Below are 25,159 nucleotides of genomic sequence, written 5' to 3' on the forward strand. Positions count from 1 at the left end.
TTTCTCAAAGCTGAAGAAGATAATGTCAACAATTTGCCATCGTTTCATGCCTTTTTTTTAACTGGAAAGCTTGTTGACAAGATTTGCTTATGTGACAGTAAAAGCAAAGGGTATCTAATACAGCATTCAAATCCAGACATGAGAAGGAAATGCCTGAAGCCGTTCTTATGGGGGGAGAAATCAGAGCCATGGGATTCTAATTAATTCTGTAATGGTCAGTATGGTCATACCTTGCATTTTGTAATGCGAATTGTATTCATGCAAATACAAAGAGTCTGTGCATTGTCTAGTGCAGATGCTGGTGCTGTCATCTGTGGACAGAGCTTTTGGTTTATATGATTTGTGGGTTCACAGACAACATGTGCGCACTTTTCTGAGGCTTCTAGCTGTTTATTCAACCAGGGGAGATGGAATAGAGCCAAAAATGTGCTGATTTTTGTCGTCGTTTGGGCATTCTGAGGATTTTGTTTTCCACTCTGGAAAGCTTCAGCGAAGGTGAAATGTGTTTATAGAACTTCCCCAGGAAGGATTATTGTAGATGAGCTCAGAAGTGAACTATTTCTGCAGAAGTTCTCATCCTGTCGGAGAGGTTTTAGTTTTCTCCTCTCTCATTGTTTGTTTCCTTTTCCTTTTCCCCCTGTTCTTGTCCATGGGCTGTTCTTAGGTTGTAAGTCATAGCTCTGGTGGCTACAGACCTTGGGATTCTGGGCCGGTGATGTAAAATGAGTCACAAGGAGCAATCTGAGACTGTCCAGTTCTGGTGTTTATTGTGAAATTGCTGAGTTGCCAAAAACTATTACGTGCTGCTTTAAGTCAAGTCACTTAGCTTTTACCATAGTGAGTGTCTGATGAGTTACTGCGCTTTTTATCTTGGGTATTTATTCTCCAATCAGAGGAAGTTTTGTTTTCACTCAAAAATTTCATTGTGTCGTTACGTTTCCTAGGAAGCTATTGAGAAACAATCCTTCCTTAAGGGTATAAAGAGGATTAAAAAGGGAGACGTGAAGAAAGGATTTGAAGAATCTGATCACATTTTGGAAGGTGAGAATAAGCATCAACGTTTCTATTAAAATAGGGTAATTTTTGACAAAAGAGGGGAAGCATCATGCTTGGTTTTATGCACATGATACTGGACTCATGAAAGTAAGGCTTGCGGGGCTAAATGTCATATTCAGTTTCAGATGAATGTTTATACACAAATAGCTTGTGAAAGATGTAATTTCAGTTTCCAACAAACTTTGGTGCTTCCAGCTGTGCCCCTGCAAACGCTCTCTTCCAATGTAAGGACACATCTTCTTAAGCAAATATTCTGCAAAGTGAGGTTTTTTTCCCCTCCCTGAAACTTATTCATGTAGGAGCTTTTCCCTGTCCAGGCATAGTGTGGTCTAAATCTTATAGATAGTTTCCTATAATCTGGTACCACTCTATGTTACGAATATGTGTCATGAATGAATGTTATGAATACATTGTCTGCAATGTTATGAATGTTATGAATACATTCTGTGTTATGAATACTGTGCCTGAAACCTGATCCACCGATGTTGGTGGCTGTAGGAATCGTGAAGAACCTGGCACTGCCCTGTAATGCTTTCTCGATGTTGATGGTTGGCCTGTCTTAGAGGATGGGGGGGGATTTGATGTACTTCTTGGTTTCATTCCGTTGGAGTCTGCCAGGTTGTAGGGACATGGGTAAACGCAGCAGTTACCAACAGCTGTTGAAACCCTCTGAGAGTTGGGAAGGGAGAGTGCCAGAGCTGTGGTCTGGAATACTCTGTCAGACCCCTGCCATTGCTTGGTGTATATACCACTGAGCAATAGCTCCTGGGAGGAAGACCTTTACAGAACTGTGTATTTATCAATAAGAAGGTGATGTATCCCTCTTACAGATGCAAGAAGGAAGTTACATCAGTTACAGACACAAAGCCTGGTGTGAAGGGAGTATTCTTGAAGATCATGGAGAAGCATGCCCCCTTACCTCCACGTGGAGGAAAGGAGAGTTATTTAACTGAAACACTAATTTCCAGCTCTACCATTTGTTGTATGCATTGCTGAGAGCTTCCTCTGCAATCAGCAATTGGTGCTGGCACTTGAAAGGTGTCATAAGCTATTGTTAACTGTTTCTTATCGTGTACTATGCTGTGCAAAATGAAAACACTGTGCCAAGCAAGGCAGAAACTGTTCTGAGCTAGAAGAATAGGTTATTTAAAAGGCTGCAATACTGTGGGAATGCCAGGCCAACCCCCTCGAGGAGACAAGGGAAGGGACCCTGCTGTGTACCAGAGTAGGCGTTGTCTCACACAAATGTGCATTTCTCACTGATGTACCTAATGAAGGCAGCTATTTTGTTGCTGCTGAATTAAATAAAAGGGAGAGAGGAACAGGACTTTGAGAACTGTGCTGAATATTAATTTTCATGGCAGCTGAATAGATCAGGGTCATGGCTGAGAAAGGAGGCTGATTCTGACATGTATAGCGCGTAACATGACTGGAAGTTGTACCCTCAGCACTGCCAGGTAAAATGTCCTGGGGAAGAGCCACATGCAATGACAGAGTTAATTCTCAGTTAGATCATCTTAAGGCATTTTGGACTTCTATTTTTGTTCCCCTGTTTCAAAGTCTGTAACCTTGGATTTGACCTGCTCAGCTAGTTGATTTATTTTTATCCGTCACCTCGGAGGTGTTATCAGGGCAGTCTGAAAGGCACCAAACCCTGCATCTTAAGGGTCAATGGCATAGTGTGCAGGCTTATTCTTGAAATGCCAGTCACTTGGTTTGAACTAAAGATGTCTAGAAAGTGTGCATCTGTGGGGTCTTGTTGGGTTTCTGGTTTTTAACTTTTTGGGATTTTTTAATGTCAAATCAGAAGTTTCAGTTTTAGGGTTTGGGATATCCAGTCTGTGCAGTGCAAAGGGTTGCTGTGTCTAAAGGGCAGTAGCCTGCAGGCAGCACACGATGGGAGACACCTTATAACACCAGAGACACCCTACCTTTGGGGCATTTCTTTCCGTTTTCTAGGAGAGATGTACCTTGGTGGGCAGGAGCATTTCTATCTGGAAACTCATGCCACTCTGGCTGTGCCAAAGGGGGAGGATGGTGAGATGGAACTCTTTGTGTCAACCCAAAACCTTATGAAGACACAGGTACTGTCTCATTGACCTGCTACCTAAAAGGCATTTGTTTCTCAATTTTGGACTAGATAAATGGTTTTTACAGTTGATCCTATGTTGTCTTGAATAAAATAAACCACATATGCGTAGAGTTGGGTATGGGATCTGAAGTCCATATCCATCCTACTGGTGTCCTGAACCTGCTTGCAGGTGGCAGGTATGTTTCTGTTGGCAGCACATCTTTGTCACCAGGGGTTAATGCTTAACCCTTTCTAGAGAGGGTGACAGCTGGTCAGTAGGCATGGCTGTTGAATGTTATGTCGGGAAGAGAGGTGGTATAAATGCTGGCTATATATGTACCAGCTTTACCGTATGGCACTATGGGGTGGCTTTGACCTGTCTCCTGACTCACCAAGGCTGACCAAAGGTTTCATAATAGAGTGAGGAGAATGGGCAGAGTGGTTTGGTCATCAAAACCTGTCCTGTATGAGACCTTTGTCTTGGTAGCCTCATCTCATGTTAATCTCTTCCTGAATGCTGAAGCACTGTGTGCCTGCCCACGTCAGGGATGAAATACTGGGCTTATTGGTTCCAATTGCATCAAATCCAATTGCAGGACCAATAGGACCTGCAGCGCAACAGAGTATTTGCACTGTTGCAATGGCTGTAGAAAGGCAATGTGTTAATATCTAGCTCCTAACACCAGCTCAGCTCCGTACATGTTCTGCTGTTCTGTCGTTCTTTAGGAGTTTGCTGCTAATGCACTGGGAGTCCCTTCAAATCGGATTGTGGTGCGAGTGAAAAGAATGGGAGGAGGATTTGGAGGAAAAGAGACTAGGAATACTATTTTGACCACTGCAGTGGCTGTTGCAGCCTTCAAGTAAGTTTGGATGTGGGGAACAGGGCTTTTTCCTTTCAGACTGTGCCAGCCTGCTTCTTTCTGGAGCATTATTTACACTGGAGCATATACAGATTCTTCATGTCTTGTTACTCTACAGTTTATAGCAAGCCTAGGGCTTCCCAAAGGAAGTGTCTAATGGGCTCTTAGCTGGTAGGAGTAATTGAGCCCGCTCAGAGGGGTGAAGCTTATGTGGGAATATCAGCTTTTAATAGGAGAGGGGGGAAAAACCCTTACTCTGATATTCTTTTGGAGCAATCTGAAAACTCTCACATCTCGAATTATCTGCCTCTCCACCCCAAACCCTTTCGAAATCCAACACTAGCCATGCTTATTGTTTTGTCTAACAGCAGTTTGAGAGTCTCTTCCTTGCTTAAAACTCTACTACGCCAGCCTTGCACTGCTGTTTCCGTGCTCTTCTGTAAACTCTCTCTTTGGATTTTTCCCTAGGAAGGGTGGCCACTGGATAGAAATCCATACTTTTCAAGCCCCGTAAAGCTCAGGGAATGAACCTAGACTCTACTCATTTGTGAAAGTAGACTGGAAATGTGCTTTTGATTTCTGGAGTCTCGATATTTGCACACGCTGCAAGTTTCTGTGGCTGTGATTGAACATGGCCTTCCCAGCACTGCCCTTGTAGGTGAGGATGCGCCCTGCTGGCAATGCTAGATGGATCTTGCGACACAGCAGCAACTTAATAAAACACCCTTAGAGGAAAACAGCCAAAAGGCAGCTCCTGTAGTTAAATAACTTTATTTTCCTATTCTGAGCAAACCACCTGCTTTCTCTGATTAATCAGTAATACATGTGATTTTTTTTCTTTCCTTTATTTCTGTGAGCCGAAACCACTGTTTTGTATCCCGGAGGTTATGAAATAACATCTATGGCATTCCTTAGGTATTTTTACAACCTGAAGATAGGCACTGGAAAGGCAGAATTGTCAGAAAATGCAGAGCAACTTCTCTTCTCTTAGCATTATTATGTAGTTCATATGGCATTCTCTCTTGCAAGGCCAAGAGAATGCCTTAAGAAACACTCTGGAAAACAGTGATTGCTCAATTACGAGTATCTGTCTCTGTAAGAAACTATCCTTTTTAGTATAAAAGTCTCTGCAAGAGTTTTCATGAACAGGTCCCAACCTCTAAGATTTTTTTTGGTTGGTAGGTTTTTTTTTTACCCAATTGTGCCATTTTCTGAAAAGGAAGATCTGTGAACCAAGCAGTTAACCCTTAACCCCCCATTGCTGCTCTGGAAGGACAATGCTCACCAAAAAGAAGAGAGTCTTGCTCTGTAGGAGCTGTATTGTGTGTTTCAGGCTTTGCCTGATAAATGTGTTCTTTAACAGAACTGGCCGCCCAGTACGGTGCATGCTGGATCGAGACGAGGACATGCTGATAAGTGGTGGGAGACATCCCTTCCTGGGGAGGTACAAGGTATGCATACATATGAAATGAGTGCATGGTGTCTCAGTGTTATCACCTGAAACATCAGAGAGTAGTAAGATACTGTGGGGCAAAAAGTGCTGCTCTGGCTGTTTCACTGCTGATGTCCCTGCTGCAAATGGATCAGGTCAGCTGGGTTATAGCATTTTCCCTCTTGAAGTCCTCCAGATGTTCTTGTGGTTTGGATTGTTCACTACTTGTGATCTCAGCATCAACATTCCCCTCTTCCTTGCAACCAAGACTTTGCCCCTGTTGACAGTCACACTGCTCTTAGATGCTTCCCCATTTGTTTAGGGTATGGTACTACTGTTTGTTTCGTTAACGTCCTTTCCTCTTCAATCCCCATCCAACTGCTTTTCAAAGCAAAAAAGCAAAGAGCTGGTAAGGAAGGTGTGGCTGTGACAAGTGGTTACCACATGTTTTAGATGAGTTCTCTGGATCGAGATTAAGATGCATAAGTGGCCCCTTTACTGGGAAGCTTCCTCAGTAGCTGCCTGTGCTGCAGCAGAGGACAGTCAGCCTTTTGGCCATGTAATGTCCATTCATTCGGTTTGTGGAGGGAAACACAAAACAGAACATCATGTAGAAAGCCAGTTACTGAGGAGACTCTCTTGACAGGTTGGCTTCATGAAGAATGGGAAAGTCAAGAGTCTAGAGGTTTCATACTACAGCAATGGGGGCAACTCTGTAGACCTCTCTTATGGGGTAAGTAAAACTTTCTGGTGGCTTCAGAGAGTTATTGCCTGCAGCACTGCTTGCCCATCCTGCTCCCTGACATGACTGAAAGCAGTCCTTGATTGGTTTTTGCAGCTTCTACACCAGCTCTTTGAGTCAACTAACCTGCCTTGGCATGTGCCACATAATACTTATTGAAGCTGAAATGACTTGGATAAGGCAAAAGGGTCAAGAAAGTTTGCTTTGCATTACAGAGGGCTATGGTGAGAAACTTGTTGCTCAACACAAGATGACTGATAGTTCCTCAGCTTTGGGGAAAACTTGTTCTTTGGAATAAGAAACATCCAAGCCAACAGGCTGCTCTGGGCAGAGTGCCTGAATCAACAAACTTGTTAAGGACGGGCTAAAACTGACACTGGCTTCGCAAGCACTAAGGACAAGAATGAGGCTCAGTTCTGAGTTTGTCTTTAAGATTTTTTTCTGCTGATGAGTAAAGAAACCTCTCCTTTTTTTTGTCACGTGAGTGACCAACCTGCTAACCTAGTGTTAGTCATGTTTATTTTAGCTCCCTTTCTCCCTTTCTGGTTCTTCGGGGCGGGTAATGGTATTTAGTAGCAGTTTGGCTCAGCACAAGACCAGGACCGACAAAGGAATGTGAAGGTCAATCTGTCAACAACAGAGAAAGGTGTTTATTGTCCTGTCCTTCAGGAGGATGCCACTTGCCACTCCATTGCAAATGGGACAGAGTACGGCTTGCCCCGCAGTGCTCATCCAGCTGTGCTGAGTGGAACTGCAGGGTGGAAGAGAAAGAACCAGTGGCTCTACATTAGCTTCAGAGCTTTCCAGCCGGGCTTTGACAGCTGGTGAGAAGTCTGACATGTGAGCCATGTAATGTGTCCACCCACATTCCTTCTCTTTACCAGGTTATGGACAGAGCCCTGTTACATTTGGATAACTCCTACAACATCCCCAATGTCAGCAGCGTGGGCATTGTTTGCAAGACCAACTTGGCTTCCAACACAGCCTTCCGTGGCTTTGGAGGGCCTCAAGGAATGATGATCGCTGAGTGCTGGATGAGTGACCTTGCTCGGAAGTGTGGCCTGCCACCTGAGGAGGTACAGACCCACTGACACATTTCATGGTGATGCTGCTTTTGAGCAAGCTCTGAGAATGGACAAACCACAGAAGTTTATTGAGCATAAGAGTTTTCACTTCATTTTTGCTAAGCACTTAGCAGAGTCTCAGATTTTCTGTGTGACAGCCACGTTATATCATGGATTATCTTCTACTTCATTGAATCCCCTCAGCAGCCTCAGTTGTGGAACACCTGCTTTAGGGAAGATGTATTTCAGGAAGTCCAAAGGCACTAGGTACTTTAATCTTACTAGCAATGTGCTTAAGTCCCAGTCTCTCTTGAAAATTTCCAGCCTTAATGTCTTAGTCCCCATTTCCCCATAAACAGATATATGTCTGTTAATTCTATTGTACCATAGAGTGAGCAGAGGAGTAAAAATTGGAACTAACATGCTTTTGATATCTTCCATTAGAAAGACCTAATCTGGAGCATTAAACTTGACATGTCCTTTACGTGTCTCTTTGGGAAGGTGCGGAAGCTCAATCTTTACAATGAAGGAGACCTGACTCATTTTAACCAAAAGCTGGAGGGATTTACTCTGCGAAGGTGCTGGGATGAATGTTTGTCAAGCTCTAGCTATCATGCCAGGAAGAAACTAATTGAAGAATTCAACAAGTAGGTGTTCTGGAGTTGTCTTGTTACCTGCTGCCTATCATCTACTGAAGTTCTCTTAGCAACTTGAGTCATACAAAGTCAGACCTTATATTTGTAGAGTGACTTGAAAAACGTTTCTTTCTGAAACTCCTTTATGCTCACTACGGAAAAACCTTCCTAAGCTTGTAGCTTAAATAAGGCAGGATTTGACCTACCATGACCTGATTTTGTAAGTGAAATGTAGCAAAGGAGAGAGGGTCTGGTAAGTCCAGCCAGGTTTTTCAAATGGCTATTAAGTCATTTTGTTTAGGTTTTCCGCTGCCTTCCAGTCTCTTTTAGTTGGCAGTTTAGTTAACTGAACAGTTAACAGTCCAGGCAATTGCTTCTATAGAGCCTGGGGGAGCACCTTCAGTTTGGATTTCTTCTTGCTAGGACCTATAAACCAAGCCAATCTTTCATAAAAATTACTGATTAACTCAGTCTATATTGCATTCAGGTGCTTTATTTCTGCTTCGATACCTAAGCTGTCAGAGGGAACCATAGTATTGAGTTGCAATGAAAGCCCTCATGAGTATACAAATAACATTCTTTCCCTTCAGGCAGAATCGCTGGAAGAAGAGAGGGATGTGCATCATTCCTACCAAATTTGGCATCAGTTTCACTATCCCATTTCTGAACCAGGTCTGTAAGTGTCATCCATCTTTTCAGTAGAGAAGCTAGATTTACACTGCCTCCCCCAGGCCCTCCTTCATTTGTACCAAACTGGAGCTTTTCAGAGTAGTAGTCAATTAGTCAAGAAAGAGCACATGTTTTGCAAAATAAAGTGAGCAACACAACAGTTACCAGTTTATGCTGTCCAAAAGACACCACGGTGCAGCTATGTTTCCATGGTATTGTGTTATTTCCCCTACCTATTCTCTCTTCCTCAATAGTCAACACTGTTTCTGTTGTTTGACCCGACTTGACAGACTCTCAGTGGTGTTAGCAAGCTCAGGTGAAGGGTGCATCTCTGTTTCACAGGGGCAGGTTTGGGTTACTTCACCTGTTTTCTAAGCTGAAAATACTGACTGAAGTTTGTTGTGTCACTGGAACTGCTAGTGAGTTGATGAGACTAACCCAAACTCACCTCAAGTGCAAACTGGTGGCTTTAATTACACCAAAGAACAATATTGGTCTAGTTCCAAATCAATTCTCTCTGTAGTTTGTAACTGAAATCCTGCTAAGTATTTCACTAGTTCATTTATGATGACTCTTGGATTACTGTTCCCTTTATAGGCTGGAGCTCTAGTCCATGTGTATACAGATGGCTCTGTGTTACTTACACATGGGGGTACTGAGATGGGTCAAGGACTTCACACCAAAATGATTCAGGTAATAATGAGTTTGGGCTTAACCAAATGAGACATCTTTTTAGGGAGACATACACTCAGTCTACAGTATTGCCTCAGACAGTTTGCTGCTTCCTCTATGTGCATGTGGAGGGTAGCAAATCATGACTAATTTATCTTCATTGTTTCAGCAGCAGTGCTAGATTTCCAGATTATTATCACAGTTGAGTGTGAGAATTAGGTTCTTTATCATCTGAACTGTTTATTATGTAGATAATGCAGGTTATGCTTACAATCTAGCTTCTCTAGCAATTTCATTTCCCATAAAACTAGAGTTTACATGTGTTTTATGCGAAAATTAGTTGTATTGCAAACATACTTATCTGCACATGCTAATGCCTTTGTAGCTAAAAAGACCTAAGGGAGTGATACTGCTTTGGCAGGGAAGTTAAAGGGGAATCTAATAGGGCTCTTTATCCTCTGATTCTTATAACCATTGAGAGAAGCATTTAGTCTCACAGTAGTGAATTGAATGTCTTTCATTGTGGCAAACGTGTATATGGTCACACACATTCAGTCCGTGAAGGACAAACTTAATGTTCTGGCTAGTGCTCAGTCACCAAATGAACTGAGGCTTCAAGGAAAATGAGATTTAGGACAGGAGAAGGTAGAGGTCGCAGTGCTAGCAGTGTAAGCAATGAATGATGATGCTCATGTATAGGAACTGCTGCTTACCCACTGTTTATTTTTCCTCTGCAGGTTGCTAGCAGATCACTGGGAATCCCCACCTCCAAAATTTACATCAGTGAGACCAGCACAAACACTGTCCCAAATACCTCCCCGACAGCTGCATCTGTCAGTGCAGACATCAATGGGATGGCCGTCCATGTATGGAAACTGAGTTACTTGAACTAGTGGGTTATAAGCTAGGACTTCAGAACATGGAAGTTTGATGTGTGTTTATCTGTTGCTTAAGGAAAGCATAAACATTAAAAGGCAATTCCAGCCTAAGGATACCTCATAACTTCTTTACCTGCTACAACTACCAGCACTCTTAGATGATGAATGACTGTATTTTTTCAAGTTATTCAAAACTCTCCTTCAGTCCTTTTATAGTTCTAAAATGGAGTATTTATGATTTCTCAAAATGAGCAGAACAAACCATCCATTTAAATAGCTGGCTTCCTAGTAATTAATGCAGCCTTATCCTTAACAAATACATTGTGCTGCACATCTTGGTAGCAGCTGGTTTGCGGGCTGTGCTTCAGAATCAAAGACCTGTAAATGTTGATACACTCAGAGCAAACATCCTTCTGTAGCAATGGCGTGGTCATGATTGTCTGTGACATGGTGGAGTTACCAATGCATATATTTGCAGGGTATGTGACTTTTTCATTGGAAAGAGGAATTTAGTATTGATCATTCTCGGGTTTAAAGAAAAGGGGAAGTGTAACCTGAAGTAAAATAATCAGGTTGTTTTTATTCTCTGCACAGCTTGTCTGAGTGCGTTGAATTTAGGCAAGGATGTTATACATTTTTTCAGTGTTACAGGATCATCATGCTAGATACACTAAAATGTCCTGCTATGGCTTGGTACAGATCAAGTTACTGTATAAATGGGTGGACTTGTGATATTTTGTGTCATGCTCCTAAATGTTCTGTACTGAATTTGGGGTTCCCTTCTACTATCAGCATAGTCAATCTGCTTTAACGTCTTTTTCAGTCAGCGTTTCTTCCTACATAGCAAGATATCTGTTAGTGAACTTTGTTCCTTTTTATGATAGACCTAAATCCTAAAGGCAATATTGATTTAAACAGAAGGGTCTTTGAAACTCCTATAAAGCTTTTCATGCTGTAAGCTATAAGCTGGCTCTTCAGATCTTTAAATATTGCTTCTCTTTGTTTCCAGAATGCATGTCAGACCATCTTAAAAAGACTTGAGCCTATCAAACAGTCTAATCCCAAAGGATCCTGGGAAGACTGGGTAAGCTGCCTGTATCTGTCACGAGATAAATGGGCATTGTCAGAGATTGTTTGGGTTGGCAAAGCCTGTATGCAGGTATATCCTCCACCCCTCTGCTAGCAAAGATCTGTGCAAAGACAGTGAGAGAGAAACCTGGCAAGGGAAGTAACCACCACTTGCAAGAGGTCATCCCCAAAACATCAGTTATGACTTTAGTACTGAGATTTCTCCAGATCCTGGTGCCTGTCCATGACAAACTTGACCAAATAGAAGTCTTGAGTGGTTACATATATCTTTCAGGCTACAGCCTTGGACAGGAAGAAACCTTATTCGTAATAATGAAGGGATTCTGTGGCAAAAATGACTTTGTGAGCTGCCATCCACCTCCTGTAGTGCTCCTTAGCTGCAATACCTCTGTACCCACAGTAGTAAGAGGTTAGTGTTCCGTAAGCTCTCAGGCCATTTTCAGATCCAAGTTCTCTTCAAGAGAGAAGCTCTGACTTTGTGATTTGCAAGTCAAGACGACTGTCAGTTTAACCTTTGTCTCAGGTTGAAAGTCTAACCTGTAGCTGAGAGCTGCACAAACAAGACCAAGCCTTATCCCCCTGCCAATGGGCAAGTTCTGCCCTTGGTAGCTGCTGACAGGGCTATTTGGGGAAGCAGCTGCATCATGATGTTTTCCTTTGCACTGCTGGTGCTGGGTAGCATGAAAGCTGCGTGTCACTGGACACCTTCTATTCATGCTCTCCTGGAAATGTGTTTGGGGTAGCTCATTTGCTGTGGTTGGACGATTACTGCTTTCAAACTCTTGTTCACTTTGCCAGATTAAAGCCGCATACGAGAACTGCGTCAGTCTGTCGGCAACGGGGTTTTATAGGTGAGTGGATGTTCATACTGTAGAGGCACAGCTTCTGCTCGACTGGGAAATGCTGGAGGATTTACAGCCCCTATCCCCTGACTCTGCTCTAAATTGGGGCTGCATTCCGTCTCCTACCTAGGAATGTTAAGCTGAGGTTAACACAATCCTGGCTGTAGAGAATCAGCTCCTGATGGAGCACAGCTCTTGAGGCCAAGTTCAAATCTCATGTAAATCTGAAGTAGATCTAACTTCACTCTAGGTGACCTAGGTCTGAGGAGGCATAAATGAAATCAGAGCTTTGCCTGGGGCTCTGCTCTGTGTCAACCTCGTGACTTAGTTTTGCACTAGAACCATCATGCAGGGGTAAAAAGGAGGCAGGGGTTTGTCCTTGAGGACAAAGCTGCTTATGGCAATTGGCTGGAGCAGTATCCTGTTTGTTGTGGCATGAGGAGATACCAATGCTTCCAGTTTCATTCTCCCACTTTAAACTGTGTCTGGTTCCTGTGCAGTTCTGAAATGAGGCACTTTTCTTAGCTTTACTGCTGGAGGAAACCAGAGATCCATCATCTTAGAGGCAGAGAGGTTAACATAAAACAAACTAAACACAGTGTTGGAGAGCTTATTTGGACTAAAACACAATATGAGCTCATTTCTGTTGCATCTCTGAAATGTGTTTTTTCTCTTAACCAAGTGACTGTCAGTATTTTAATAATCCAGTTTTCAGATAAAGTATAAAATGCCAGATACAAAGTTTGCCATGAGCTGGGCTTAAATCACTTCTTAGCTTAATCCAGTTTCTGGTTCAACTTGCTTATGCTCTGAAATTTAATGACCTCCAGGAGATGTTCAACTGCACTCCGAAAGCAAAAGATTTTCTACTGGCTTGGTAGGAATGAATTCATAATAGTCATCACGAGCCCTGAGATTCATGGGAAACTAAAGGCTAAAACAGTTGGATAGATTCAGTCAGGTTTTGGAACACAGAGCAGCTTTAGCAGATCTCTTGTTCATACTTTTTTGCATGGGCTTGACAGAAGGGCTGACCCAAAAGTGAATAAGGATTTCTTGCAGTGTGATTGTATTCATTTTGACTGTTCATTGAATGAAATGTGGTTTTGTTTTCCTCTGTGTTCAGAATTCCTGACCTTGGCTACGACTTTGAGAAGAATGAAGGGAAACCGTTCTGCTACTTCAGTTACGGCGTTGCTTGCTCCGAGGTTGAGATAGATTGCCTGACAGGTGACCACAAGGTGAGGGGGTCAGCAGTGAAATAGCCCTCTGTGTTTAGGTGAAGGAAACATTCACAGGGAGTTAGAACAAATACTGGGTGTCAGCCTGTTCCTAGCTCTGCCATTGGTCTGGTGTGACCTTCAGCGAATTTCTTAACTCCTCTGTTCCACAGTGCAACAGTCCATAAAGTATAATAAACCGATAATTATCTACCCTGGGGGGATACTAGGAGGCTTAATGGATGATTGCAAAAGTTATTGGATTTGCTTAAGTAAGAGATAGCAGCACTGTGTTAGCACAGAAAGAACAGAAACATTCTGGAATTGAGTTAATCATTAAAAATCTCACCAAAGACTTTTAGAAAGAAAGAAAAGAGACAAAAGTATTTCATCAGAATCTGACCTAGTTGGTTATGCTCAGGTGCAGAGCACTGACAAGAGCAGCTGGGAACCAATGTAAACTGGGTCCCTGCATCCCTGGGGAAAACCTCAGTGGGTTCCTTTAGTTTACTTTAGGGATGAACCTCAGATTAAAAGTCAGTTGAACTGAGATAGATGGTTGAACACTGGCCAAGTGTGGGTAGCGGTTGGATATATTACTCCTCCTCATACAAGACCAGGGGGTACAAGCTGCAGTGTTCTGTGCTGATTTAGTCTTTATTTCTGCCTTTCAGAACATTCGCACAGACATTGTTATGGATGTTGGTACCAGTCTGAACCCAGCCATAGATATAGGACAGGTAAGTAAAACAGTTCTACCAAGTGCCCACACTACTCTCAGGCTTTTCTTGAGCAGCCATTATCCCTCTCCAGGTTGTGCCTTTGCAAACAGAGCGTTTCAAACTTGGGTATGCAGTGAGGCTTACTTAGCTATGAAAACCAGTTTGACTTAACTATGCAGTAAGCACAGAATTATGTAAGGAAATCCCCTTTTGGACTTTTTTTTTTCCTCAGACATTAAGACTATAGGATATTCTCCAGTTACCACCACACTGATGCTTGTCAGCCTCTGCCTTGCCTAAGGAATGAATCCAGAAAATACTAATATGATGGAATAACCTCATCCCAGGCTTGGTTTCTGCAGTGTGGTATATGAGACTAAATCCCACACTCCTATCTGTCAACATCAAGTCCCACTTAACTCAGTGAAAATTCTTCTGTGAATAAAGAGATTCTGTTCTCCAGCTACTGCTGTGTGGGAATCTCAATAGGAAGTTGTACCAGTCACTTAGCTTGCAAATTCCTTGGGCAGGGACAAGCTTAAGTCCATATTTTGTGCAGTAGTAATCACAATGATACCTCTCAGCAAATAAAGGTAAGAAACGCAGGGTTTGATGTGCTAAGAGATGAAATGTTAGGTGTCTGCACATGCTCATCTAGCCATTTTAGCTCCCTTGGTATCTCTAGATGTTGATGTAGTGTGATTCCTGCTGCTTTAGCTCAAATGAAACTTCATTGAAAGCAACATTTTTCCTGAAAGAGACATTTTTGGAAGTGGCCAAGGGGAGAAGGAGCCTTTCCATCTTCACAGCCTGTCAGCTTGGGTACAAAGAGGTGGGCTGTACAGAGCCTGTCAAAGACATCTCAATTTCCTGTGTCCTTTGAGGAATTGCTGCAGAGGATCTAGGGGCACAGGAAAGGATATTGTGTGACTGCAGGAGCAAGAGTACAGAGAGCTAGGTTTATGAGTGTTCGTGCCAGATATTTAGACTGCTCTGCCTCTATGAGCATAGAGGGCAGAGCTGCTTCATGTCAGGTTGTTGAAGCACATCCTCCTCTCGTAGCTGCTTCCCCCCTTTTTTCCCCTCCTAAAATTTACAGTGGTCTTTAGTATTTGAATGGATACGGGAGTGTTTTTTGCAGGTGTCTGTGCTGGTCACCTGAGAATATGCAGTACTTAGGAAAGCATTTATACTGAAATAGAAAGTGTAAAAGAGTTTATCTTCAGGTATATCATCTTCAGTCTTCTTCTTCTTTGAATTACCAGCAAGTACAACTCATTCAGTGGTAACCTGCCTGTGAAAGAATGAATATTTTGGCACTGATTTCCTTTTTTCCCTTGCTTCCTCAGAGAATTCCTGTCCTGCGTTTGCAGCGTATCTGCTTGTGTGTATTTGTGAATTGCTTCACCTGCCAGGGCAATGCAGCCACATCTTTATGGGAACACAGGGACTGTGCAAAGCTGCCAAGCTGTACTCAGCAGAAGGGACAAGGGTTTAGGGATGAAAAGTGGGAAATTAGTCGAGAGGGGAGGGCTGGAAACTCTGGTAGAAATCATCACTGTTTGTTCCAGTGCAGGGAGGAACAGCAGCAAAAAATATGTAACCTTGTTTGGATGTGTTTGTAGATAGAAGGAGCATTTGTCCAAGGCCTTGGGCTCTTCACCATGGAGGAGCTACGCTATTCTCCTGAAGGAAACTTGTATACCCGAGGGCCTGGGATGTACAAAATCCCAGCGTTTGGAGACATCCCAACGGAGTTCTATGTGTCTCTTCTCCGTGACTGTCCAAACAGCAAGGCAGTTTATTCATCCAAGGTATACCTGTGAGATCTGCAGGCCTCTTCCTGCTCTATAACTCTGGGTGTGATGATGCATGTGTGTAAATAGTCTATCTTGCTATGCTGGCTGTATTCTGGCGTCAGGAGGGATGCATATTATCCTTTATAGTTAGGAAGAACTGAAATGACCTGCACGTTGCTGTCCTGATTGTCCATTAGAGAGAACTGAAGTGGCTTTACTGGTGTAACAGAGGCCACAGCCTTCCCCTGCATGTCAGTTCCCTGGTTGCTCTTCCCCAGCACCAGAGCCACCACTGCAGATAACGTTTCCAGCAGTGCCGCTTCCCCAGCTCTGATACACCAACATCTTGTGTCTGAGTTTGTTTCTATACTCTTTCAGTGCTCATGACACCCTTAAAGGTCCATTATTAATCCATGTGTCCTAAAGGTCCATTATTAATCCATGGGCTGCTCCCACTGCAGTCAGTGCTGTTCTCTGCAGTTAGTGAGGGCTGCACAGAGCGGGGCTGCATGTACAGCTTCAATGAATTTGCTTTACTTATGGTTTAACAGAACATTTAGAGGCCATCTAACATCCTTATCTGTATATGCCTGGCCTGCTTCCTTAGAGATTCCCATTTCCCCTTCATCCACAGGAACATCCTCATCAAGGAGAAGGTTTTGGGTGATCAGTGGTGATGGCAATTAAGAAAAAAGGATATGGCAGGGACCTCAGTACTAGATAATACTTGTGTAATCCCTGAGGAAGGCATTTCTGCTAGTTTGCAAGGACCTCTAGTGATGGAGCATCATGGTCTCTGTCCCGACAGCTCACCACTCATTTATCTGAATTCCCTTTGCTGCAGTTTTAGCACCATCCCAAAGTTTGTGGGAATGGGTTAGTCCCTTTTTAGTTTGTAACAGCCTTGCTGTGCCAGACAGCTTGTGTTTTCCTACTGTCTCTTCTTTAAATGGACCGAGAGCTGTTTTAGCTCAGTCTTACCTCACCAATACCATGTGGCAGACTGGAGGCTGGTTTAGCTTCATGTTTCCCCACTGATCGCATCTGGTAGACTCAGGCTCACGTCTGGAAGGCAAGGGGGTGTTTTGGCTTGGCCTTTGCTTCCTGACCACATCTGGGAGACGGAGACATTACAAAGAAGGCATGAGGAATGCAAACAATTCCTGATTGTCACATAAGGCTTGGTTATCTTTCTTTAGCTTCATTAGTTTTTCAAGGGCCAGGACTGTTTTGGGCTGCAGCCTCACTCTTGCTTGTACTCTGTCTAGGCTGTGGGAGAACCACCTCTGTTCCTGTCTGCCTCGGTGTTCTATGCCATTAAAGATGCCATCTACTCAGCAAGGAAGGACTCTGGCTTGACTGAACCGTTCAGGCTGGACAGTCCTGCCACCCCAGAGAGGATCCGCAATGCTTGTGTGGATATCTTCACCAAAATGGTAATAGCTTCTGGTTCCATAGTCTGCTTCCTACCCCATAGGATGGAGTGTGTGTGCTGGTCACAGGTCTGGGATTAGGGCAAGATCAAAGGCTGGGGCCTTGCTTAAGCAGATGGGGTTCATTTCATGGGTGTTATCCTTCATTTAACATGCCACCAAATGAGAGACCAATCCACAGACCAGCACTGCTAGGGCTCCTATTGCAGGAAAGGTTGCTATACAGTATCATGAAGCTGCAGTTCCTCCAAGTGCTGTCTGTAGAAGGAAGGCCCTGACTTGTTGCCCTGATGCTCCTGACTATCTTTCTTCTCTCAGGGAATCACCACCACTAGCATATCTTGCAGGTCCATTCTGTGATTTAATGGTGTCCCTCAGGGAGGGAGGGAGAGGAAAATGTTACTGAAAATACTCACTTCTTCTCAGTGTTATGATCACAGGAGTCCTCTTAGAGGCTGCGGGCTTGATCTGAATGATAACAGCACAGGAGTCAACCCTTTCCCTGTTTCTTCATGGCTTCCTTCTCTGTTAACAGTGTTGTGACAGGGCTGCATGGGAGTTGGTCCCTGCACAGGGGCCTGCTGATTGCAGTATACTCAGGAAACAGCTGTCTGTCCAGGTGGGCATCCTCCAGGCTTTTGCCAGCTTGAACCCCTTTGTGGTTAACAGCAAAACCTGGTTATCTTGGTCATTCCCACCTGACACCTGCATCACTGTCTGAGAGGAGGACTTGGAAATGGTTTTGAGAACTTGCACAAGCTGTTGACCATCAGCCCTTCAGCTAGAGCCAGGCCCAGCCTCTAACAGAGGTGCCATGAAACAGACGTCTCTGTGTTTTGAAGGACTGGGGTATGAGCTCAGGTCTTCAATGGTACAAAGTCACCCATCTCAAAAGGAGCATAGTGGGGCACTCCAAACCCAGGCCAGGACCTTCATCTGTTGCTAACTTACTTTGTTCTCTCTTTACAGTGCCCTTCTGCTGAGCCAGGGACCTTTAAGCCATGGTCCGTGCGTGTGTAGAAGGGAAGCTTGAGGAGCAAACTCTCCTCCTGAAACTGAGCTGACACCAGAGGGACCACAAGGCAGTAGGACTATAATGGGAAAAATAAATCTGTGTTCATGCGGCTCATCCACTGATTCATGGAGCTTTCACATTTAATTGTCCAATCATTGTTTCCTCTAGCAGAAGGAATTGCTGCCAGATTATAGCTGTGATGTAAATTCAAATGAAGAGTAAGTGGAAGCTGATGTTATCCAGATGTTATTGGAAAATCTTCCAGGTTTCATTTAAAACTGCTGCAAGGATGGGAGACATGCTTATTGCCAGCCAATGTGCAATAGCAGGGTGGTTGTTTCTTCTTTTTCTGCTGTAGGGAAAAGATGGATCACCTTGTGATGCTGTGCCAAGAACTTAACTGCATTATACCCAGACAAACAGTCCTCTAGCTGAGATGGGGGAAGGCACGAGAGGCACTGAGGGCTGGACCCTGCTGTGTCCCTACTGCACACAAAGCCTGATATACGCTAGAGGAAGATGAGGAGTTTTGATGTAAGCTAACGAAGATGGTCTTGCCTATTTAACAAAAGTGGTTCACATGAATATCCTAAAATGTGACCAATCACTGATTATCCTATGTTAAATGACTATTGCTGTGTCTCCACTGGGGCTTTAATGAATTCTTAGCTCATGTACTACTGATTAAAGATAAAAACTAGACCTGTACCAAGAAGACTTGCAGCAAGATGCTGCTTCATTAGCACAGCCTTTTCCCACCCCACGCATCCACATCTTTCCCCATCCTTTAAATAAGAAAGGACATCGGAGATCTTGGAATGACAGAGAAAGCTACTCATGATTGTTCCCAAGGCAGTTTATACCGGCCCAGGAAAGGGAGAGGAGGATGGACACAGCTGGGGATTAGCTGGTTCTGGGTGCCCTCTAGGGTCAGTCCCTTGCTGTCGTGCTATTGCCTTGCCTTCTTTTCCAAACAATTCTTGAGTTTGCTGAATGTAAGAGAATGAGAATGTTTTGCTACAGGGACTGCTTGTCTGAAAAATGTGCTGTGTGATGACCTCGTGTCTTCTGGGTTGAATGCATTTTTCGTGTTGGATTTAACGCTGAGCATCCCTCTTCCCAGGTTTTGTCACTCAGATTTAACACTGTAGCATCATGTTATCTCTAGGTGATATCAGCCATGTACTGTACCTGCTCATCATGTGCCAACTCTTATCTGTTTCTCTGGCCCATAGCTTTATAAAGATGTCCCTTTTCAACCTTTGCACTCCTAGGGTCATCCAAAAAATATGGTGCAAGAGGATGTAACTCCATTGCCTTATATAAGATTTTGCTCACATACAAACTGCTTAAAACTGGCCTCCATCACAGGGCTTAATGTATGCACAGTTTGAAATATGTTCTTTAAGCACTCCAGGGTATATAGCTTGGAAATGTGCAGATTTATTTCTTGGCTTAAAATACTATGGTTCTACCACCTAGAAGAAGCACAGTTGTGTATGTGAGTTGCAGAAAGTATTTTGTGCCTGCTGGGCTTGCTATGTAATTGTTTTGTTAATTGAAATATGATATTGCTGTTTCTTAAGCATAGAACATGTGCTAATGCAGAACACGGGCAGCTACAGGCAAAGAGTATGATGTTGAGGAGCTTCCAGCGTTGTCTCAGGGGAGTGTTCACAAGAGACCTGTGGGTGTCCTGGAACATGGTGGGATGTCACCAGCAGGATGAGTAAGTGCTCTTTACCCCTCATGGTTCTGGAGGCACCTTTTCCATTGTTTCAGAAGGGGTTTGTGTGTCTCACAGCCCCGGTGACTGCCTGGTCAGGTGGCATTTGTAAGTGAGAGCTATCAAGTCTCTCTTTCGTTATTTGCTTTGTGTGTTAATTTGAAGTGTATTTGCCACGTGAGGTGTATGTGCAGTGACCAGAGCAGGCTAGTTCAGTGCAGACCTTAGCATGTGGAGCCCATTTTTGCTGCAGCACCAGTGAGCCACTGTTTCCCAGGCCCCAGTCCTTGCCCTCAAACTCACTGCAGCTCAGGGCCCTCTTATTACCCTTCCACAGCTGATGGAAGGAGGAAACCACTTCCTTTTGGGGTGCACTGGAATTGAAAGTAAATTATATCAAACACCTGAGGGAGGGGGGGATAGTATAAAATCAGGGTTGCAAAGTAATTACAGAAACTGGTTTTGAGGGTGTAGGAAAAAGGGAAGCTTGGAGACTAATAGGAGTTTACAGAGCAATCATAGTAATCCCTGTGGGTGAGACAGGCACCCTAAGGAACACAAAGCTGAGGTTTTCATTTCACCTCTTGGTGTCTTAACATTTCATACATTGGCTTCCTGTGGAACTAAACGCCAGGCACTTTAGGGAAGGAGGGCTGGCAGGAATAATGTGGGCTGCTCTACAAAGCTGCCTGAGAATGGCTCTCCTGCTGTCGGTGCATGGCACTGCCCTCTGCTAGGGGCTGCATTAGATCTTGTTACACACATCTCCCTGCACGGGATTTCAGCTTGCCATTGCTGAAGGGAAGGCTGCTTATGAAGAGAAGAATGCTCCCAATGAAATACAGTATGGATGCAGTCCTTCCAGAAGTGTAGTCTCCGAAGAGGAACTATGCCACCTTGCCAGGCTGTACAGTATTACGCACAATAAGGGCACTAAGTAATAATTGCTGTACCTGGGTAGTTTGTGTGAGGGTGGAAGGAGGCCATCTGATCTGATGTCTAAATGTTATTGATAGCATTGTCCTTTGGAGAGAGAGGGAAGCCAAGTTCTCAGTAATTTCAGTTTTAGGTCAATTCTAATCAGCATCTTTCACTATTGTTCTTTAATGAGCATTGTCAAATCAGTGTCCTTGTCACATGAATGTATGTGGAATTCTCTGTGAACGTCACAACACTGCAAAATAAAGCTAAAAATTGTTCTGGAAACAAGTGTGCTATGGTAAAAATCTGTCGCAATCTGAAAGCTGGACAGCTTGTCCTTGGTGTTGGGCAAGGATAGACCCTTCCCAGAGGCCGGTCAGCTCAGTGGCCAAGGGTGGGAGAGGACGGGTGGTTGCCGTGTCCTCATCTCATCACTAGTGAGTGGAGCTGAAAGCTAGGCTTGGCCCATTTGAGCCAGTCCTGTAAAGGAGGAACCTTGCTCAAAACTTGCGAGTGGAGCAAGCATTATGTGTTCCTGGGGCCCTCTTGAGCCTAAACATGCAGGAGATGTTAACCAGGAACAGTTCACACAGTATGCATAAAACCAAATGATGGGCTGTGGCTGTCCTTCCCTGAGCATGGAAGGGTTGGGAACATCACCAGTGGTTCCTCAGGAGGGTATGCCACGCTGTGCCTTATCTCACCTACTTGTGTGCAGTAGACAGACTCCACATGATGTGCTCCTTTGGGACTGCTTCATGTATCTGCATGGAGGGACTTGTCCCAAGGAAGCCATCGCCAAACCTCTTGGCCCAAAAGGGAGCCCAGAACACAACACGGCAGTGCAGGCAGAGCGCAGGTGGATGGTGCTGTGATTTGCAGGAGGTCCAACTCACCCCACCCCACCCCACTAGGCTTGCTGAGAGTTGTTCAACCCCATCACAGCTCAATTCATGCACTTTTCCAAATCCCAATGCCATGTGTTTCCCTAGTGCCTGCTATTGCCACATTTAAACACAATTCAGCCGTGTGAAGGGCCTTGGTACCCTGTCCCCTCTCTGATGTGCCTTTTGTAGCGGTGACACGGACAAGTGTGCTGCATGCAGCTCTGGAGCGAGGGTCTTCCTGTGACCCAGGCGGTATCACAAAGCACTACCATTTGGATTACATCTCTCCAAACTGTTCCCTCCAGCTGGAATATTGCTACCAGGTCTCCGGGGTGCTGTGGAGGTCTGACAGAAAGCTGCTGGAGAACGGGAAAGCAGCAAGGTCCCAGCGGTAGAAACGAGACAGCTGCTGTTTCTGCTGGAGGGACAGCTCGCTGAACATCTGCTCTGATAACCAGCCGTAGGTCCACTGCACTTGGCTGTCGGTGAACTCAGGGAGGAGGCTGTCCACAGCCAGCCCAGCCCTCCGCAGCAGGTAGCCCAGCTCCTGCCTGAGGAAGCCGAACATCACCACGTAGTCGTACTGGACAAGGCAGGGCCGGCAGATGCTCACGAGAGGTTTCCAAGCCATGCTGGCGTTGCGTGGCCCGCTGTCTAGAACATCCTGAACAAAGCTGCTGAAGGAAGGGCTGCTGCCCATGCCTTGCATGAACGTGGAGATCAGCCTGTGGAAAGGGTCCCTGACAAACAGCACTTTGGTGTAGGACCCTAACGCTGCCTCTATCTCCGTCAGGTTGAACTTGCTCAGCTGCGTCTCCCGCGCGTGATGCCAAGGGTAGGGAAGCGGCACCGGGAGCGTCACGTTTTCCTTCTCCAGCTTTCCCAAAAGCTGCTGCCATTCCTCCGTCCCTGTCGATGGCACTTGGCAGTAGAGGAGGTCCAGCTTGGTGCTGACCCTCAAACTCGAGAGCAGGCAGGCTCTGTCCTCTGGGCTCCTCGGCAGCGTGGTCACTTTACCCTGTTGGCTGCAGAAAGCTCTTAGTCTCTTCTTCCTGAGCTGCTGGATGTGAAGGAAGGTGTCCAGCGTCAAAGTGAAGCCTTCCTCTGCCCTGGGGGCCAGGTCACCTGGGAAACGAGATGGAGGGTGACTAAAGTTCATAGTGGACCTCTGCCTTGAGCTGGCACAGGATGCTGTGGCAGGTCCTTTTCCAGCCAGTGCAGTGTGGAAAGGACATAGCATAAAGAAAGAAGATGGGTAAGGGAAGGGAGACCTGCCCTGCGTGGTAAAGAGCTCAGGAAATGGGTTTCTGTCCCTGTGAATGTGGGGGAGCTTGGACACACAGACCCCTCTTTCCCCAAAAAACTGTGTCTGAGCACTGACCTGGACTGTAGCAGTGCGCCACAGGCCCCCTTCTCCACTAAATCAGAGCTTTTGCCTTTATCTCCTCACTTTCAACTGAGCTTGACGGAGGTAAGTTTACCAAAATGAGTCAGAAATATTGTGGGAGCTGAGAAGTAGTAAATTGCTTCTGTTAATTAGCTAACATCAGCTATGAAATGTATGTGAAAGCAAGAGATTATCCTTAATGGCTCAGGGCAATTTAGGGATCCAAACACACTTCTTGCATCACTTCCATATGTAAATTCTTTTTACTGTAGATAAAAAGGCAAAAGCAAATAAAACCCAAAAAGCAAACAGAAGCCAGAAGAAAACCAAGCAAATATAAAAGGCAAAAGCAAACAAAAAGCCTCTGTTGCAGTGGGTTTAATTTCTCAGATTCCAGCTTTGCTTTTTGTTCTTTATCTTCTCGGGTTTGATGTGAAGAGGCCAGAGCGGGTTTGAATGCAGGGGATGAATACCCGCCTTGCTGCTTCATTCCTTTACAGCAGCAGCGCATCCGCCTCATCTGCTCAGTGTAGGCATTTGGCAGCCCTGGGGAGACGGTCCCAGGTCCTTGGGAAGTTAATTCTTTCCCACTGATTTGTGGAGGCCATGGCACAGGGAACAGATACACAGCTAAAAGTAGGAAAAGGTCTGCAGGAGCCCAGGAAGAAACACAGCAATGCCTGAAGCTGTCCTGGGCTTCAACGGCCCAGCCCCACACCGGCAAGAAAATCTAGTGATGGCTTTGCCCTGGATTAAGCAGCACTGAAGGGGAAGGCCAGGTTGGACAGAGCCTTGGGTAACCTGGTCTAGTGTGAGGGGTCCCTGCCCATGGCAGGGGGTTGCAACTGGATGTGCTTAAGGTCCCTTCCAACCCAAACCATTCTGTGTTTTTTTTTAGGCAAGAGAGGCATTAATCATCGATTTCCAGGCTCCCTCCTGCCTCCCCAACAACATTTCACCCTTCCCAGCAAAGGTTTGGGGGTTACCTTCAGCAATTTCCCCACCACACCTGGTATCAATGACCCCACTAAGGACATAAAGCTGCAGGGCTCCATGGCAAGGGCTTTCTCCCCAGGTTACCCTGCCCCAGGAGCTGTGCAAACAGCATCTTCCGTGCTGTAAGCATTTGCCCACCCAGACCCCCCAAAGAAATCCCCAGGCCGTTCATTTCCCCCGGGTACAGAAGCGCTGCCTCCATGCGGGACCACCACTGTGCCCCTGGCATTACCTCTGCGTCCAGTGGCCAGGCTCTGGAGCAGCAGCTTCCAGCTGAGGAAGGTGGCGATGCCCAGGGCAGCGGAGAAGATGAGGCGGGGAAGGAAGCGCATTTCTTGGGTGCTGCTGCAATGCTTGGAGCTGAGCACAGTGCGGGCAAGCGGGCAGGGACAGGGAGAGAAGGTGGCGGGGAACCTCCTGTGTTTATTTAATAGGAAACACACCCAGAGCCGGGTTAAAGTACTGTTTGGGCAGCAGCCCTGCTCGGCTAGGGGCAGGGAAATGGCCTGAAGCACAAAAGGTGCCTCCTGCTCTGTGTTTACAAGGTGAGCTTTTGAGGCAGAATCTGCCTTTTCCTTCAACGGCTTTGGCATCCTCAGTACTCAGCCACACCAGGTGAGTGCGGTCCCTGTGAAAACCACCCTGCAGACCCAGGTAGGGAGAGATTCCCCCATCCCCTGATACACCTTGTTCTCTGCTGGCTTTGCCTCCCGACAAAGCGCTGCTGTGGGGAGTGTTCAGTGATGAACAAGTGAATGGTGGGCTCTGGGTCCTGTCTCCCTAGTGCTGGAGGGTCTTTTAAGGTAGAAGCTGGGGCAGGGGAGGGGATGTGATGGGGCACATCCAGTGTTAGATGTTCCGGTCCAGGAGGGACTGCTGAACTGCTGCCTGTGCCCTTTTTGCTGAGGGCTGCTTAAAATCTGTGACCGCTGCTTGTGGTGTGAGAGATCCCAAGCACAGCGAAGGCCATGTTATACCACAAAGGGAGTGCTTCCCCAGTGAGAAGCAGCCTGACCAGGGAGTGTGACAACTGTAAAGACCAG

General features: G+C 45.3%; 2 protein-coding genes across 3 annotated transcripts in view; one reads left to right on the plus strand and one right to left on the minus strand.

Annotated features, from left to right (window-relative positions):
- The window catches only part of XDH (xanthine dehydrogenase), a 53,139-nt gene extending 32,005 nt beyond the window's left edge, over window positions 1-21,134 (plus strand). For both annotated transcript variants that reach the window (XM_062605813.1, XM_062605814.1), the window contains 17 exons: window positions 945-1,041; window positions 3,016-3,140; window positions 3,854-3,987; window positions 5,351-5,438; window positions 6,066-6,152; window positions 7,046-7,237; window positions 7,727-7,872; window positions 8,451-8,532; window positions 9,127-9,222; window positions 9,939-10,067; window positions 11,089-11,163; window positions 11,967-12,019; window positions 13,137-13,251; window positions 13,905-13,970; window positions 15,578-15,766; window positions 17,020-17,187; window positions 18,154-21,134. In XM_062605813.1, coding sequence (XP_062461797.1) covers window positions 945-1,041; window positions 3,016-3,140; window positions 3,854-3,987; window positions 5,351-5,438; window positions 6,066-6,152; window positions 7,046-7,237; window positions 7,727-7,872; window positions 8,451-8,532; window positions 9,127-9,222; window positions 9,939-10,067; window positions 11,089-11,163; window positions 11,967-12,019; window positions 13,137-13,251; window positions 13,905-13,970; window positions 15,578-15,766; window positions 17,020-17,187; window positions 18,154-18,204 — 1,893 coding nt within the window. In that variant the 3' untranslated portion in view covers window positions 18,205-21,134. The remainder of the gene's footprint in view (window positions 1-944; window positions 1,042-3,015; window positions 3,141-3,853; window positions 3,988-5,350; window positions 5,439-6,065; window positions 6,153-7,045; window positions 7,238-7,726; window positions 7,873-8,450; window positions 8,533-9,126; window positions 9,223-9,938; window positions 10,068-11,088; window positions 11,164-11,966; window positions 12,020-13,136; window positions 13,252-13,904; window positions 13,971-15,577; window positions 15,767-17,019; window positions 17,188-18,153) is intronic.
- Window positions 21,108-24,541, minus strand: LOC134157162 (carbohydrate sulfotransferase 9-like). Its single transcript, XM_062605815.1, has 2 exons — window positions 24,349-24,541; window positions 21,108-22,858 (listed from the first exon to the last, which is right to left on the minus strand). Exons 1-2 carry the CDS (start codon window positions 24,446-24,448, stop codon window positions 22,050-22,052), a joined length of 909 nt encoding a protein of 302 aa, XP_062461799.1. The 5' UTR covers window positions 24,449-24,541; the 3' UTR covers window positions 21,108-22,049.
- Between the last annotated feature and the right edge of the window lie 618 nt (window positions 24,542-25,159).

The sequence above is a fragment of the Pezoporus occidentalis genome, unplaced genomic scaffold (genome assembly GCF_034315485.1).
Source record: "Pezoporus occidentalis ecotype Australia unplaced genomic scaffold, CSIRO_AGI_Poc_V1 ctg93, whole genome shotgun sequence".
Classification (NCBI taxonomy): Eukaryota; Metazoa; Chordata; class Aves; order Psittaciformes; family Psittacidae; genus Pezoporus; species Pezoporus occidentalis.

Bases quoted from the DNA above. Each gene is read 5' to 3' on its own strand.
- LOC134157162 (XM_062605815.1), bottom strand. From the start codon at position 24,448: ATGCGCTTCCTTCCCCGCCTCATCTTCTCCGCTGCCCTGGGCATCGCC. The intron at 22,859-24,348 runs GTAATGCCAGGG...CTCGTTTCCCAG, and splicing joins CCTGGCCACTGGACGCAGAG to GTGACCTGGCCCCCAGGGCA.